General features: G+C 29.3%; 2 protein-coding genes and 1 long non-coding RNA gene across 4 annotated transcripts; 2 read left to right on the top strand and 1 right to left on the bottom strand.

The window, feature by feature from the left end:
• Window positions 1–1,272: 1,272 nt before the first annotated feature.
• On the top strand, window positions 1,273–2,584 carry RpS3A (ribosomal protein S3A). Its single transcript, XM_065502885.1, has 2 exons — window positions 1,273–1,653; window positions 2,009–2,584. The coding sequence occupies exons 1-2, from the start codon at window positions 1,313–1,315 to the stop codon at window positions 2,472–2,474; spliced, it is 807 nt and encodes a 268-aa protein (XP_065358957.1). The 5' UTR covers window positions 1,273–1,312; the 3' UTR covers window positions 2,475–2,584.
• Window positions 2,585–5,939: 3,355 nt separating this feature from the next.
• Window positions 5,940–8,445, top strand: LOC135955797 (uncharacterized). 2 transcript variants are annotated; one of them, XR_010576299.1, is made up of 6 exons: window positions 5,940–6,115; window positions 6,613–6,677; window positions 6,899–6,950; window positions 7,634–7,689; window positions 7,880–7,955; window positions 8,148–8,445. It is a non-coding gene; the product is annotated as an uncharacterized LOC135955797 (long non-coding RNA). The 2 variants fall into 2 exon arrangements; XR_010576298.1 differs by lacking the exon at window positions 5,940–6,115 and adding an exon at window positions 6,330–6,396.
• Window positions 8,446–12,238: 3,793 nt separating this feature from the next.
• Window positions 12,239–14,315, bottom strand: LOC135954953 (mini-chromosome maintenance complex-binding protein). Its single transcript, XM_065505209.1, has 3 exons — window positions 13,056–14,315; window positions 12,745–12,988; window positions 12,239–12,685 (listed from the first exon to the last, which is right to left on the bottom strand). The coding sequence occupies exons 1-3, from the start codon at window positions 14,276–14,278 to the stop codon at window positions 12,299–12,301; spliced, it is 1,854 nt and encodes a 617-aa protein (XP_065361281.1). The 5' UTR covers window positions 14,279–14,315; the 3' UTR covers window positions 12,239–12,298.
• Between the last annotated feature and the right edge of the window lie 3,621 nt (window positions 14,316–17,936).

The raw sequence follows: 17,936 nt of genomic DNA, 5'->3' as shown, positions 1-17,936 counted from the left end.
TAAGCTACGTACACACGGTTGTCAGATTGTCAGGAACATGCTCAGAAAATGGTTAACACAACCATGAGAACTTATGTTGAAACATATGGGTGTTAACCAATTATTGAAAATTTTCTGACAATATTGTAAGAATATGACAACCGTGTGTACTTAAAGGGGGGTCAGACGGCATTTATTGCTTGTGTTTTGTGCCATGTATTGGGACATTTTTCCATATGTAAACATATACATGCCGTGTGATCCATATGAAACTTTGTGTATGTAAAATACATGTGTATTACTCGTGACATTTTTGGCAATTAGAGCATGTTCTATTTTCGTGTGTATAACAGAGTTGTATTTTGAAATACAACACTGTGTGAGTGCAAAATAAAAAAAACAAAACAAAAAAGAGTAAAGAAAAATCATAACAAAATAAATTTCATTGCATTAAATATATATATTGTGATTTAAAAATGTTTTAAATAAATATATTGTTAAAAACAACAAACATATAAACTAATAGAGGTTATGTCACATGCAATTACATATGTACGTTTGAACGTGGAAATTATGAATCACATGTATAACGTGAATTTTGACATACACATGGAATTCCATATGTATCGAATACATGTCCCAATACACAAGCAATACATGCCGTCTGACCCCCCTATTAGCTTTAGTAATTGTCCCATATTTACTTTTTCACAATATTAACAATTTTATCACAACGGGATCAGTTTTGAATGGACCCAAGTGAGCTGCTTGAATATTGGCTACCCATGGAACCTAACAATTAAATCTATTTGAATACATCACTTTTTTGTTTTTTATTAGTTTTCATGTAGCAAAATTTACTACAATTCCCGCTAGGTATAATAATACCGCTAGATTTTATGGGAAAATCACTAAATTACCAATACTGTTCGATTTAGTATAAAACAGTGTTGGATATTTTAGTATTAATACTACGGAAGTGTTTGGAAAAGTTTCGTTAAAGTAAAATACAGATGTTGCCAGACGTTTATTACTTAAACATTTAAGATGAAAATTATAAATCTATAATCAATTAAATAATAGTTTTTAGCTTAAAAGTAAATTGTTTTCGCCTCAAAGTTTTATACTTTTGAAACATTCAGCAATAAAGATACTGAATTATGAATTTATGAATAGTTTGTTTTGGTTATTTTTATTATCGGCTGGTAGCACTGGTCGAAAACTGTCAATTTTTAACGAAAAATTATTGTTCAGTGGGCAATTTTTTAACTTCCTTTCTTTTGACAGTACGTCAGCAACGTGATTCGATCTTTTTCCGCTTTGAACTCTGAAGATGGCGGTCGGTAAAAATAAGGGACTCTCCAAGGGAGGCAAAAAAGGTGGCAAAAAGAAGGTTATTGATCCCTTCTCCCGCAAGGATTGGTATGATGTTAAAGCTCCCAACATGTTTGCCACTCGCCAAATTGGCAAAACCTTGGTTAACCGTACCCAGGGTCAGAAAATCGCCTCTGACTACTTGAAGGGCCGTGTGTTCGAAGTCGCATTAGGCGATTTGCAAAAGGACAACGATTCCGAACGTTCTTTCCGTAAATTCCGTCTCATCGCTGAAGATGTACAAGATCGTAACATTTTGTGCAATTTCCATGGTATGGATTTGACCACCGACAAATACAGGTAAAGCCAAAAGTGAAGGAAGAAAAAAATTAACGTGCTTATAGAAATTGTGGGTGTGTGATAAAAAAAATTATAGATGAAAAAAATGTGTTGGAAACAAACAAATGTAATTGTTATTAAAATATGGACATTTGTTTGTTGAAAATTATTAACGAAAGCCATGAGGTCTGTTAGTGAATGATTGTTGTTTGTGCAAGTGAAAAATGTGTGTGTGTGCTGTACATGAATTGTTTGGATTTGAAGCATTTACAACAATAACATGGTATTTAATTTCCAACTAATTGTATATTAAATAAACTAATCTTGTAAACTGTTTTGATTTCGTTATTAATGCATGATTTTGTTTTGTTTTTAGATCTATGGTCAAGAAATGGCAAACCCTCATTGAAGGCATTGTTGAAGCCAAGACCACTGACGGTTATTTGCTCCGCGTTTTCTGCATTGGATTCACCGCTAAGGATCAACAATCCCAACGCAAGACCTGTTATGCTCAACACTCTCAGGTCCGCAAGATTCGTACCAAGATGCACGAAATCATTACCAATGAAGTCACCAGCTCCGACTTGAAGCAATTGGTTGGCAAATTGGCTTTAGATTCCATTGCCAAGGATATCGAGAAGATCTGCCAACGTATCTACCCATTGCACGATGTCTACATCCGCAAGGTTAAGGTATTGAAGAAGCCCCGTTTCGATTTGTCCAAATTGTTGGAATTGCACGGTGATGGTGGTGGTAAAGGTACCGAAGCTGTTGTTTCAGCTGAAGGTGCTGTTATTGAAAGACCCGAAGGTTATGAACCTCCAGTACAAGAGTCTGTTTAAGCGTTTTTAAGTATAACATCTACAATTTAATAACATTTATTTTGTATGTAGAAAAAATGAAAGAAATGGAGACTTAACTTTGTCAAAAAGTTTTGGATAAAAAACAAAAATTTAAAGTTGTTTGTTATATTTGATCAACTCATGTTATCTATCTTCACATATGGGGAGGGTTGTTTTTTTTTTTGTAGTTTTACACAAATTGGGAAGTGTGTTCTTTTCTATTTTTGTTTTAGATTTTCAGTTGTCATTGGTCTCTTGAAGGGGGAACATCAATAAAAATGGAAGCTGCCGAAATAAAGTAAGTATTAATCTTATTGAAGTTTGTTAAATATGTCTTAAAATGATGTTTTATTATTTTTCGTCGCTGATAAATAAAATATTTATTTGATGCCAACTATTAACTGATTGTAATAAAACATTTGTTTATAAATCAAACATTTAAATAACAATTGTATTAATTATATTTTCTTTTTGTTTTAGGTGTCTCTTTTTCGTTTTGGGGAAAAACACGTGTTTCTTTTAAATGTGTCATCATATTTCAAAAAAGTAAGTTAAAAAAGTTAAACTTAAAAATACCTAATAATTGATCATGATGTTTTTTATATTTTATTTGCTACTCTTGAATGAAACTTGATGAAAATACCAATCTGATTAATTGTTTTATAATAAAAAATTATAAGAAAAAATTGGAAATATTATTAATAAAGTTTTTATAATTTATTTTTTAGATTTATGGATGGAATTTCTTGTGTGAATTTATATGTTTAATAAAAGGTAATTATATTTTTTTTCTTTACAAACATTTAAACTTTTTCTATGATGTTTATTTTATTTATTTGCTACTCTTGAATAGATTTGATGAAACTTAAATCTGATTTAAATATATATAGAAAACAATAATTTTTTTTTTTAAATATTTTCTAATTTTTATTATTTTCTTGATTATTTGCAGACAAAACTCATTGACCTTTTCTCCAAATTATTTTTTCATGAGAAACAAATAAGGTGAGTTTTTTTTATATTAAAAAATGTTTTTTAATATTTTAAATAATCAAAGAGTGTTTATTATTGTAATATAAATTTTGCTAGAATTCGACGAACATTTAATACATTTGTTATAGAAAATTATGCACGAAATTTAGTTTCAAAAGTATAAATGTTAAATTTTGAATAAATCATATCTTTTCTGTGAACCGAGTAACGATTTCGTTATAAAATGAATTCAAATACATATTTTGGTATTCTGTCATCGAAACCACATGTTTTACTTACTCGTTTTACTATCAAGTGAACAAACTTGTTTTAATGTACAAAATAGTGCGATTTGCAGAACAATAATTTGTCCGACTATTCATTTTTGAAATCATTCGATTACAGTAAGGTATTTTATCCTTTTACTTCCCTTAACATTTTTTTGGTATTGTATATTTTCAAAAATTCAGTTTTAATTGTATTAATAAAGTTCGAACACTCTTAAGATTATTCCATTTAAAGTGATGTTATTTTTTGAAACTTGAATCCAAATAATGTGAGTTATTTCATCTAGATAGTAGAACTGATTAAATGATTGCTTAAAATTAAAATTTAACATATTTTTAAAAAATTTCGCAACTAAACGTTAATTATTTTCTTTTTGCAGATCTTCACCAGGTTTTAAGCCGTTCATTTCGATAGATAACTAATAAGGTAAGCATATAATAAATATATATTTATAAAAACAAAACAAAAAAAAAATGATGAAACTTTTAACCCAGCTCGCTTTGATAAGCCATGAAGAGAATTATCCCATTTCCAACGCAATTTATAACTGCTGATTTAAATTAAAATTATTGTTAATCGAAAGATCTCATAAATTTTAACATACTAATCCATAATTCAATATTTCTATTTCCAGATTTGCAGTAACAATGTAGATACAACAAATCGAATGAATATATAGCAGTCTATAATATGAAAAAGGTAAATATTTATTATCAAATACATAGGTACATAGTTTGTAGGGACATTTTATAAAATGATGAAACTTTTAACCCAGCTCGCTTTGATAAGCCATGAAGAGAATTATCCCATTTCCAACCAATATATAACTGCTGATTTAAATTAAAATTATTGTTAATCAAAAGATCTCATAAATTTTAACATACTAATCCATAATTTAATATTTCTATTTCCAGATTTGCAGTAACAATGTAGATACAACAAATCGAATGAATATATAGCAGTCTATAATATGAAAAAGGTAAATATTTATTATCAAATACATAGGTACATAGTTTGTAGGGACATTTTATAAAATGATGAAACTTTTAACCCAGCTCGCTTTGATAAGCCATGAAGAGAATTATCCCATTTCCAACCAATATATAACTGCTGATTTAAATTAAAATTATTGTTAATCAAAAGATCTCATAAATTTTAACTTACTAATCCATAATTTAATATTTCTATTTCCAGATTTGCAGTAACAATGTAGATACAACAAATCGAATGAATATATAGCAGTCTATAATATGAAAAAGGTAAATATTTATTATCAAATACATAGGTACATAGTTTGTAGGGACATTTTATAAAATGATGAAACTTTTAACCCAGCTCGCTTTGATAAGCCATGAAGAGAATTATCCCATTTCCAACCAATATATAACTGCTGATTTAAATTAAAATTATTGTTAATCAAAAGATCTCATACATTTTAACTTACTAATCCATAATTTAATATTTCTATTTCCAGATTTGCAGTAACAATGTAGATACAACAAATCGAATGAATATATAGCAGTCTATAATATGAAAAAGGTAAATATTTATTATCAAATACATAGGTACATAGTTTGTAGGGACATTTTATAAAATGATGAAACTTTTAACCCAGCTCGCTTTGATAAGCCATGAAGAGAATTATCCCATTTCCAACCAATATATAACTGCTGATTTAAATTAAAATTATTGTTAATCAAAAGATCTCATAAATTTTAACTTACTAATCCATAATTTAATATTTCTATTTCCAGATTTGCTGTAACAATGTAGATACAACAAATCGAATGAATATATAGCAGTCTATAATATGAAAAAGGTTAATATTTATTATCAAATACATGGGTACATAGTTTGTAGGGACATTTTATAAAATGATGAAACTTTTAACCCAGCTCGCTTTGATAAGCCATGAAGAGAATTATCCCATTTCCAACGCAATTTATAACTGCTGATTTAAATTAAAATTATTGTTAATCAAAAGATCTCATAAATTTTAACTTACTAATCCATAATTCAATATTTCTATTTCCAGATTTGCAGTAACAATGTAGATACAACAAATCGAATGAATATATAGCAGTCTATAATATGAAAAAGGTAAATATTTATTATCAAATACATGGGTACATAGTTTGTAGGGACATTTTATAAAATGATGAAACTTTTAACCCAGCTCGCTTTGATAAGCCATGAAGAGAATTATCCCATTTCCAACGCAATTTATAACTGCTGATTTAAATTAAAATTATTGTTAATCAAAAGATCTCATAAATTTTAACTTACTAATCCATAATTTAATATTTCTATTTCCAGATTTGCAGTAACAATGTAGATACAACAAATCGAATGAATATATAGCAGTCTATAATATGAAAAAGGTAAATATTTATTATCAAATACATGGGTACATAGTTTGTAGGGACATTTTATAAAATGATGAAACTTTTAACCCAGCTCGCTTTGATAAGCCATGAAGAGAATTATCCCATTTCCAACGCAATTTATAACTGCTGATTTAAATTAAAATTATTGTTAATCAAAAGATCTCATAAATTTTAACTTACTAATCCATAATTTAATATTTCTATTTCCAGATTTACAGTAACAATGTAGATACAACAAATCGAATGAATATATAGCAGTCTATAATATGAAAAAGGTAAATATTTATTATCAAATACATGGGTACATAGTTTGTAGGGACATTTTATAAAATGATGAAACTTTTAACCCAGCTCGCTTTGATAAGCCATGAAGAGAATTATCCCATTTCCAACGCAATTTATAACTGCTGATTTAAATTAAAATTATTGTTAATCAAAAGATCTCATAAATTTTAACTTACTAATCCATAATTTAATATTTCTATTTCCAGATTTGCAGTAACAATGTAGATACAACAAATCGAATGAATATATAGCAGTCTATAATATGAAAAAGGTAAATATTTATTATCAAATACATGGGTACATAGTTTGTAGGGACATTTTATAAAATGATGAAACTTTTAACCCAGCTCGCTTTGATAAGCCATGAAGAGAATTATCCCATTTCCAACGCAATTTATAACTGCTGATTACAAATTTAATTATTTACATAATTAACAAAAAAAAAAAAAAAACAATATCAACTTTCTAATTATTTTGTTTGTTTTTTTACAGATTTTTATTGGATATTCTTACATAGTTTCATTATCTGCTACTGATTAATATGGTAAGTAAATTTTTTATATTAAAAATTCCTTCCATTTTTTTTAATTGCAATGATGATATTATTTCGGATTCCCCATCATTTGATCAATAAATGACACTAAATCCATACTGATTATATTTACAAATTCTGTTTACATGCTATTTTACAATCTAAATTTTTTGTTGAAAAAAGTCCCAATAAAATTAACTTAACTGAATTGTATAACTTTTACAATATAATTTATATTTTTACCCATCACCATTAGTGGTGAGGAGTGTATACAATACAAAGTTTGTCATTCCGTTTGTAATTTCAAAATTTTGCTGGATCGTTATAATTTTTTTTTTCACCCAAAATTTGTTTTTAGCCAAAAAAAATTTTCATAAAAAAATTTGTTTTCAACGACGACAATAGTTTTCAATCTTTATTTTAAAGTTTACTTTGGCGAAGGTTACATATATAACCTCTTAAGATTTATAAAACTAAATTTTCATACAAAATTTGTGTTATAAACCTGTAATAAATTTAAAAATTGATTATGAAAAAGGCCTATATAATTGATTTTGAAAAGTAATATATTGTTTTAGTTTCATTTTTAATAAAAACATCATGTAATCGAATTTGTACATCAATTGTTCTTAAAGCACATGAAAAATCTTATACTTTTCTGATATTAATATACCTATATATTTTTTTTTTTTTAGAAAATATGTTGAACAGGGTTGATATTTATTAGCTGGTTAGAGAATTTTATTATAAGGTAAGATAATTTACAATTAAAATATGTATTTCACTTATAGCTTATACATTTAAATGATGAAACTTTTTTCGGATTCCCCATCATTTGATTAATAAATGACACAAATCCACTCTGATTCTTTTTTTAAATTTGAATAAAAATTATTTTAAATTATTTTTCGTATTAATTTTTTTTTTTTAATTTATTACAGATTGACAGAAAGAAGCATTTGTTTAATGTGGTGTTAAAATTGTTGCGGATGTTAGGTTACAAAATTTTATTCTAAGGTAAGATAACAAAAATAATTGCAATATTTTTGCATATACATACATAAATACATTAAAATGATGAAACTTTTTTCGGATTCCCCATCATTTGATCAATAAATGACACAAATCCACTCTGATTCTCTTTTAAATTTGAATAAAAATTATTTTAAATTATTTTTCGTGTTTTAAAACTTTTTTTATTTATTACAGATTGACGGAACCATCTTTTGTTAATGTGGTATTAACATTTGTGCTGTTGTTATACAGAATATATCAAAATTTTAGATCAAAACATTTTAAACTAGACAAGTTATTGGGCAAGTCGATTTGAAAATATTCGAATTTTTAGAAACTGCTACAAGTATATTTTGCATAAATTCGTTTATTTCTGTCGGTGAATCGAAATGCCCAATAATTCGAATAGTTGTGATGTTTTTAATATAGATATGTATGTATACATGCATTTTTTATTTTTTTCAGAATTTTTAAATAAAGTTAAAAAAAAATACATTTGTTTTATTTATTTTATAATTAGTAAACAAGAGCCGTGATTCGAAAATCGAATTAAATTTATCTTAATCACGACTTAAAAGCAATCATTACAAATTAATTCATACGTTTATTTCGTTAAGATGTACATTAGGCATATAACAAATTTTGGCGAAATTTTTGGCATACCACCACGTGATGGCCAATGTTGTATAAGTAATGAAAATCATTTTTTTAGGTCATTTGGAATCAAAAACATCACGCACCAACACCAATTTCTAAAATAAACCAACATTTTTTTTCTCTGAAAAATTTTATAAATAATTTCATAGCTTTTTTTGCAAGTGTGAGGGAACTTCCCTTATTTAAAAATTATCTTTTGAAGTATGTCCGCAGTTATTATTAAAATAAAAAATATTGTTTTTCAAAATAATTGAAAAAATTTAATGAAAAACTTTATTGCGTTTGGTGCGTGAACTTTTTTAACAACCGCGAAAAAATAATACCGTGGTTTTCCATATTTTTTAATGCTCTATTCAACTATGCTATGACAATTTGCATATTTGCAAAAATTGTCAATAGTTATATCCCTAATGTACATACTTCAAATTAATTTTTGTCAAATTAATGTCTAGAGTCCGACGTAACCTGTTTTTTAAGAGCGAGAACGAAGTTATATTCGGCCTAATCCGAAACAAACTACATTGTGGACTCCATGAATCTTGAATTTTATCTTGTACTGAAAAACAGTTTTTACAGGATGCGTAGACATTTTTACAATAAAATATAAGTTATTCACCCTTATCGTTGTTGGCGTAAACGTCATACGCCTACAACAGTTTCGTACTAGATTAAAGAAACAGTTTGCATTTTATCTTTAATCTAGTACGAAACAGTCGTAGGCGTAAGACGTTTACGCCAACCACGATAAGGGTGATTATTATGGAATCCATGTTTTTTCTCGAACGTACGAATACAATGTAGATTAATTACACAGGTCAACAGCAAAAAAAGGCTTGAATTACCACTATATAGATTTGATGCATCATGGCTACCTAAATACAGAAATGGTATTATTTTTCAATTCTATGGATAGATTTTTTTTTAATTTTTAAGTAAAATTATAAATTTTGTTAGACATAATTAATGATTACTCAAAAAGTTTTAGTCCGATTTTATTAAAATAAACTTAGAAAAGTTGAGATATAACCGTTAATCTGTTTATATGTTGCGAAAACGGCAGAAGTTCTGGTTTATTGCTTTATCACAAGACCACATATAATAGCAACAAAATGAGATAACGATCATAAAAATCGATTGATTATTTTCGAATTTATTCACAATAAAGTGAATTCACTCGCTCATTTTCACAAAATTTTAATTTTTTGTTTGATATACAGTATTGGCCATAACTAAAGCACCTCAATGATTTTTTTTCATATGGATTTTTTTTGTATAAAATCATAGTTTTAAATATCTATTATGTATTATTTTCATTTGTTAATATGTTTAGTATTGATAAACAAATACTTTCAAAGTTAACCTTTCTATAAGAGGTAACTTAAAATCAAAAAATATTTTAAGGTAGAAAATGAAACTGACAAAACTAAAGCACCCCTTCAAGGATATACTATAAAAAAAATGTTAGTTAATTTTTTGTTGCAAAGCCTTTGTTTTGGATGGCACAAGAACATCTCTTGGCATAGAAGATAATATGTTTTTATGGCGTTTTTCGATATTCCTTCCCAGGCTATTTTAACGGCATGAAATAAATTGTGAAAATTTCCGAGCCTTATTTCAACAATTTTCACGATTTATTTTCATATTAACAATGTGCCACAAGTTCTCAATAGGATTGAGATCGGGAGATTGACCAGGCCAATGAAGAACTTGAATCTTATTGCTGTGTAGCCAAGTCTTACAAACTTTGGAGGGGTGCTTAGGATCGTTATCCTGTTGGAAGCTCCCTATAATTGGCATCTCTTCACTGGCATAAGGCAACATTACAGCTTTCAATACATCACGGTACATGAACCGATCCATATTCCCATAAATTTTATGATTTGGCCCAAATCCTTGACCACAAAAGCAACCCCAGACCATTACATTGCCTCCTCCATGTTTAATTGTTCCTTTGCAATACTTAGGATTCATTCTTCCTCCTTTTGGACTGCGCCTTATTCTAGCGGAACTTTTTAAGTTGTATTTGGATTCGGCAGGGAACAGTACTGTCTTTAATTTTTGGACACTCCAGTCGATGTGGGCTTTGTCAAATTTCTGTCTAGATTTCTTGTTCTTAGCTGATAGAAATGTTTTTTTTGCTGGTCTTCAGCTGAATAATCGGGCTTCTACTACTCTTCTACGGATTGTTCTTTCGCTAACACATAATCTTAAACTTGTTCGTACTTGAATAGCTGATGCTGTAGGATCTTTTTGTATTGCTCTTTTGATCAAGGAATCATAATATCGTGTTTTTTTCGCGTCTTAAAAAATTTTTAAACGAGTCTGGAAATAACTGATCTGTTAATTGAATATTTTTTACTAAATTCATGTAGTGATAAGCCCGTCTTCCAGTCTTCAATAACTTTAATTTAAAATTTACTGGAGTACTTGTTCCTTGTTCCTTGTACCATTGTTTTTATTTACAATAAACTGTATAAAACTTAAATTTTGCACACTACGTCTTCCTATATTTTTATCTTTTGGAATTTTTAAGTCCATTCATTGTGATTCCCGATAAATCACATTGCAAATATGCAGTGCCGAGTCAAATTTTTAAACATCTTATAAGAGGGTGCTTTTGTTTTGTCCGTTGCGTTTTGAGTTTTTATATGATTTATCATTTTAAATTAATTTTTAATAAAATTATTTTTTTCTAAATGAATATTAAATGAACATTAACAATATTAGTTAATAAAATATATACAAAATACATCCCAAAAAAGCCGTATTTATTAAAAAAAATATGATTTGAAAAAATCCATTGAGGGGGTGCTTTAGTTATGGCCAATACTGTACATAAAATTGAGTAGTTAAAGTAACTCAATCCGAAAAAGAAAATGTTCGAAAATTTGTGCTAAATGCATTGTAATTCGAAAATATGTTTTGTCAAAAGTCCACATATACTAAATATACAGTGGCGGCCAGCTATTTAGGGCCAATGTAGCTAGGAGTTTGAAATTAGTATTCATATTTTTGGTAGCTCAAAAATGTTTGGCAAAATCGGTACAACATATATGGTCAAAGATATGTGGAAATACGTTGACCTGCCTCAGCGAACATCCGCTGAATATTCTGAATATTTTCTAATAATAAAAATATAATTATAAAAAACATTTATCATTTGGGGTAAAAACTAGTTTTATCAAGACGTTAATGGTAGGTGTATGAAACCTAACTGCTGATTGAAATAACTTTCAGTATAACTATTAGTTAAAACTTAACCAGACTTCGTGTTACTGGGGGTAAGTTGTTTTTTTAATAAAACAAAATAGTAGCTAGCCATCTTGACAGCGAAAAAGACTTAAGCGACACAAATACCCGTTATCTTGGAAATATATGAAATAAACAAAATACAATGTATAGTTAAGAAGTAAAACTGCATACATACTTAATTTCACGGTATTACTTAGACTTAAACCAAGGATATTTAAAAAAAACATTCCCTGTAACATTTGGTTTTTGGCACTTACGTCTTTTGGGCGGATATGACTCGAAATAATGGAAGAAATATCAACAAAAATATATAATTATCTACAAAATACCGAAAACACGTGTACAATGTACACTTTATAACATCCAAAAACATTGAATAGTGAAACAAGTTTTTATATATTTATTTTATTTATAACATAACATTAACTCCAAATATTTTATTGACGAGCGCGCAATGAAGACTTTGGCAAATCATTTATACGTTGACGTCGTTTTGTTTCCATTTCTTTAGCCATGTTCCAAGATTCTTTATCCAGTATATCTTTGCCATGGGCTATTGCTAATAGACGTGACAAAACCAATAATGAATGCAAATCGTCTGCGTTGGTCACTGAATCGGCCTTACGCATTTCAACGAAATCATTTTGTATCATTTCAGTATCATCCGGATTCATGGTAAATGAAGATGTTTTTGCTAATGTTAAAAAGCGACGAAATTGATCTAAACGTGAATTTTGATTAAGATAGTGATGGGCCGCTTTTAAAGTTTCAGATATAAGTTGTATTGATTCAGGGTCGGTTTTCAGTGGCAGCGAAATATCACTCTGTAAATAAATATGTTTGAAAGATATGCTATTGCGACATGTAGCAATCAGTTTCTTACCGGCAACATGCTTCGTCCCTCACTTAAAACCAATACCGGTATATCGACATTATAGTCAATGTCATAGTATTGAAAATTGCATTTAATTTGTTGATGATTAATGAGGTGAGCTATACTTTGTATACCCATAACACCATTGGCTTCTAATTTTCCCTGTTGCATTTGGGTTTCATCAAGTATTAAATGGGTATGAGGTGCCAATTGCAATAAACCGGATACTAGTTTATTCGTTTCGTAATCTTTTCTGTTTATAAAACAAAATCAAAGTTTAAATATTATTAAGTAAATTAAAACATATAAATATTACTTACTTTGGCACAAATGACGCTGTATTCATGGTATCTAATGTCATTGGTAAATAATGACTTGCTGGTATTATTAACTCCAGTATTTCATACAATTGTTTTGTGTAATCTGCCAGGACATCCTTGGGAATGTTGCAAATATTAAGAGAAAATTTACCAATACTTTGTAATTCACATCGACTATAAACTGTTGAGATAAGATGTGAAAGGAGATAATCTGCAGCCAAGTCATCATTGAACAGGCATAAAGTTAAAAGCATGCGTAGGTCTTTTTGTACTAGTGGCAAATTTATATTTTCATCAGCACTAGTCAGCATCGGTAAACGAATATCCATTAAGGGATTGACATGAGGTAAATTGTGAACGGCTATAGCATGTAACCTAGGTATTAATGAAGGTGGAGGATGTTGAGCTTGTATTTCTGTAGTACTTTCAAAATTATCAACTTCCATGCTAGACGCATCAAGCGATGGATCTACCGATAGGAAGCCAATTACATCAATAACTGTATTCAGGGTATAGGAATCGAAATCTTTATATATTTTAATCATACACGCTTTACTTGGTCGTTCAGGTATTGGCGAATTTAATAAATATTCAGCACCTAAACCAACATTATTTGAAGTGTTCGGCTCTTGTTCGTCTTCTTTATCAACTTTCTGACGCTTTGTGATTTCTACAGTTGCTACTGTGTTGTTACCAGTAGCACAATCAATGTCCATGTGATCCTCTTCTGGTGCTGATCTCTTTTTTACCAGCACTTCTGTCTTTTCACGCTGTTCTGTATTAATTACGGGCAACATAAGGTTGTTGCAGTTTTCTTCATATTCTCTGGTCCAATCATTTATGCCAGGTACGGAAATAACAAATAAAGTTCTTCTCTCACCCTGAACATTCGAACTCGAGTCGTAGACTACGTCTTCGCCACTGTTCATCAATAAACAATCTCTATATTTACCCTCCTGTATGCGAGTGCCGGAACCATCAGTTTTTTTTAATTCGTACCGCTCCAAATATATTTCTGGATCTTGCATATCTTGTATCATGCCTCTAAAACGTACCAATGAGTTATCCCTTAATTGATGCAATGGTGTGTAATTTAACAGTGGCACATTGGACCATTGCTGTGGATTTTCAAGAAATTTATTAAATTCCGAATTTTTTGGACCAGCAAATTCTTCAGGGCACTGTGGTAGTTTCATATTAGAAGGTTCACTTTTTACAAACATATTGCTTGTTCAGTATTTAAAAAATGCTTAATTTGTTTGGAATAACTAGGTTTGTAAACCTCAATCACAAATTTCACAATTTCACAATCAAATTTGTGCCTCAATGTGTTTGTGTATAATGATTTTGCTTTTTGTTTAATCCAATTTTTTGTTTACATTTTTGCGCGCTTTTTTGCAAGCGATTGATAATCCCATGATTTTTAGTTGGCAACGCTCGCTGTATACCAATAAACATTTTCAGCCCGATTATGAATAAAAAATTCCGCGGGAGTTTGTTCCCCGGGAGTTTTTTCCCATTGTATTTGAATAGGAAAAATGAGAAAAGGGAAAAAACTCCCGGGGAATTTTTATTCATAATTGGGCTGTTTAATAATTTAACACGGATTAAAATAAAACTGCATTATCTATGCACACAATTTATCAGATGTTTTTGATAATCAGGTTAATCGTAACAGTCGTAAAGTATGTCTGGGTTGATTAACAACTCGCGCGTCATTGCAATTACTTTTTTAAGTGTAATCAGGCCCATTTTAGTTTTTTTGCCTTCGACAATTTTGTGTCTCACTCTGGCACGTGTGTGATGTAAGGCTTCGTATAACGGCTCCTCCCGTATAACGGCTCCTCATATCGTGAAGTCTTTTAAGCGTTCCAGCTTCCTATATGAAGATATAGGTCGACTGGGGACTTACTTAAATCGTGTGGGATACCCTGGCGTTTTGGTTACGTACCCCTGCCATCAATTTTGAGAATTCAAAAAAAAAGGTTAATCGTAATTCCTACAAAATTAAATTGTGGCCCTTTAACTCTTTGCGGTTGAGTGGTCACATTACTAACCATCTTTTCTATAGTCTTTAAAACATAGTTTATTGGCATCTATTGCCATTTTGCTAAACAATTATATTTTTTGAAGTCATCGTTTATGATTTATTGCAAAACTTTGCCGTCAGTGTGCTCTGGCTCTGGTTAGTGTACAAAATCATTTTCAGAAATATAGTCAAGGAGAGACAAAAAACGTTCTAAAATCCATGATTTGAAATATTTTTGAAATCTGATAATGGAGTTTTATTACATACATATTTGGTATGATTTATAATGACAAATAATCACAGCTATAGGTCCATATTTGGGACATTTTCTCTTTCATATCAGAAAATGGTTGAAATTTAATGAATAAACCAATAATTAAAGCAACTATTATATATTTAGTAACATATTTATATTCAATTCCATTTGACCGAGATAATAATTTTGAAATTTTTACAAAATAAAATTGACTTACCTAGCGTTTACACATACAAGTAGCAGTTGCAAAAACTCAACACATTCCCAGCAGTTTGGAAAGTGCCAATTGGAAACCTTTCACTAGCTATATTACTACTTGTACAACACACTAGTTCGCTGTGGCTGGTAAAATGGTAGTTAAATGGTTATCATTTGCACTACATTTCACCAGCATATTCAGTAATAAACAATATTCAGATATTTGTCTTAAGTTTTTGAAAATAAGTTCAAGAAAAATAAAATCTTCTAAAATATACCACTTCGATGGCCACATGTAATGCTGAATGTGGACGTTTGTGTTTTCGTTCTCAATGATGATGTAGAAAATGCAAAAATAGAGAGTAGACTCACATGTTATTCTTAATAACAATTAGAGAGCAGTACAAATATGAGTTCTGTGCAGTGTTGCCACTTCATGTGTAATTACACATATTGTGTGTAATTTTAACTTGGATGTGTAGCCCATGTGTAATTGAGTGAATGTGTAATTCATGTGTAATTTTAAATTCCAATTATATCCAAAATAATTTGTCAATGTATGTATTTTATCTATATTTTGGATTTTAATTGAATGAATTATGGATTGTTCAGATTTCAAAACCGACTGAAATAAATATGTACGTTTATATGAGGGAATAGCTACTATCCTATATTTTACTCCTATACTCAGTATAATGGAATTATATGTATGAAGATATGAATCCAGTTTGAACTAAATTAACATTAAGGTTTGCAGAAAAATACGATAAGTAATTTGGAGATTGCTACGTTTGGTTTTCCAAGTGGACATTTCGCCGTTTGTGATAGTTTTGTTCGCGTAATATTGGTAATAGAAACTAAATTTTGGTTTATATTAAAGACTTTTAATTCCAACATGAAAAAAATATAAAACAACAAATAGTATTCAATAACTATACATTTTTACAAGTTATTAAAAATTGTTATTGGAAAAACGTTAATTTTCAAGATAACCCAAAATCGAAAATTTGTATATTTATAATTTTAAATTGTTTATAGAATAAGGGTAGCGGTATTTACAGATAACGATATAAACTATTATATCGGTAACGGTAATTGCAGTTATTTCGGGGTATCGTTAGCCAATCTTAAGAGAAAAAACAAGAACGTAGGAATTTGTATGAGAAAATTTTAATAAAATTGACTTACTATTTACTATTTTGGAAGCTTTATTTCAAATTTATAACTACAAATTTTAAAAATATAAACGTTACAAGATTTTACTGGTAAAGTATTTACTGGGAAGGAAAATGGTCAGAGCTATAATTTTTAAACAAATACTAAAAAATATTTATCTTTGAAACTGAAAACAAAACTGATTTCAAAGCACTTTATATAAAATAGGAATGAATTCAAATTCGAAAGCAATCAGTGTGCTATTTTTTAAATATTGTTAAATTTTTAATACAAATGTAACAATTTGACATATTTGACTGATCTCAAGAATTCATTAAATTAGAAAAGTTCATTAAAAAAAAGAGATTGCTAACCTTCTTTTAATACCCTAATATATCCAATTCCTGGATGAATTAAAATCACCGCATGTAAAAATTGTCCATTGACAATAAAGTGATCGTATTTGGTCCAAACTGTGAAAAACCTTTTATTCATGACAATTTTAGACAATTTCTCCTATTGAAATCACGAAAATTTATTTACATGTGTAATTTTTTCTCGTATGTGTAATTTAGGTATGAGGATGTGTAGTTTATAATTTTCTTGGTGGCAACACTGGTTCTGTGGTTTAGTGGTTAGAGCATTTGACTAGAAAACGAGAGGTTATGTGTTCAACACCGCTCTCAGAAAAATTTCTTTTTTCTTTTTTTCTCAAATGCTGGAGTATGTTCACTATTGAATTTAATAGTGAAGTGTTATGCAGAATGTGCCAATCGGCCACTTGCAATGACATCCCCGTGTTAAATTCACCAGTCAATAACGTTGCGAGTGGGTTGAAAATTCACTAGTAGTAGTTCTTAGTGGCCAACGAATTCGACGTAGCGGAACTAGTGCAATGAACTGCAGGGTTCATACTTGTGGAGTGATTGTGTTAGTGCAAACGTATAAATGTGTTCAATTACTTGCACTGTTACTTGCATGTGTAAACGCCAGGTTTGCACTTTTGTATATTTATAATTATTTTTTATAATATTAACCATTCCTGAATACTAAAATATTTAAAGCTGTATATACTTTATTGGATATTTTGTTTTCTACACATATATGACGGCTAACCGGTTTTTTCGATATCGGTTAACCGAAAAACCGGTTTTCTAAAAAAAGGCCAATTTTCCAAAAACCGGTTTTTTTTTAAAAAGTTGTTTTTTTATAAACACTAGTTATATCCCTAATGTACATACAT

This window comes from Calliphora vicina, chromosome 3 (genome assembly GCF_958450345.1).
Source record: "Calliphora vicina chromosome 3, idCalVici1.1, whole genome shotgun sequence".
Lineage (NCBI taxonomy): Eukaryota > Metazoa > Arthropoda > Insecta > Diptera > Calliphoridae > Calliphora > Calliphora vicina.
This window is presented reverse-complemented; position numbering and strand designations above follow the sequence as displayed.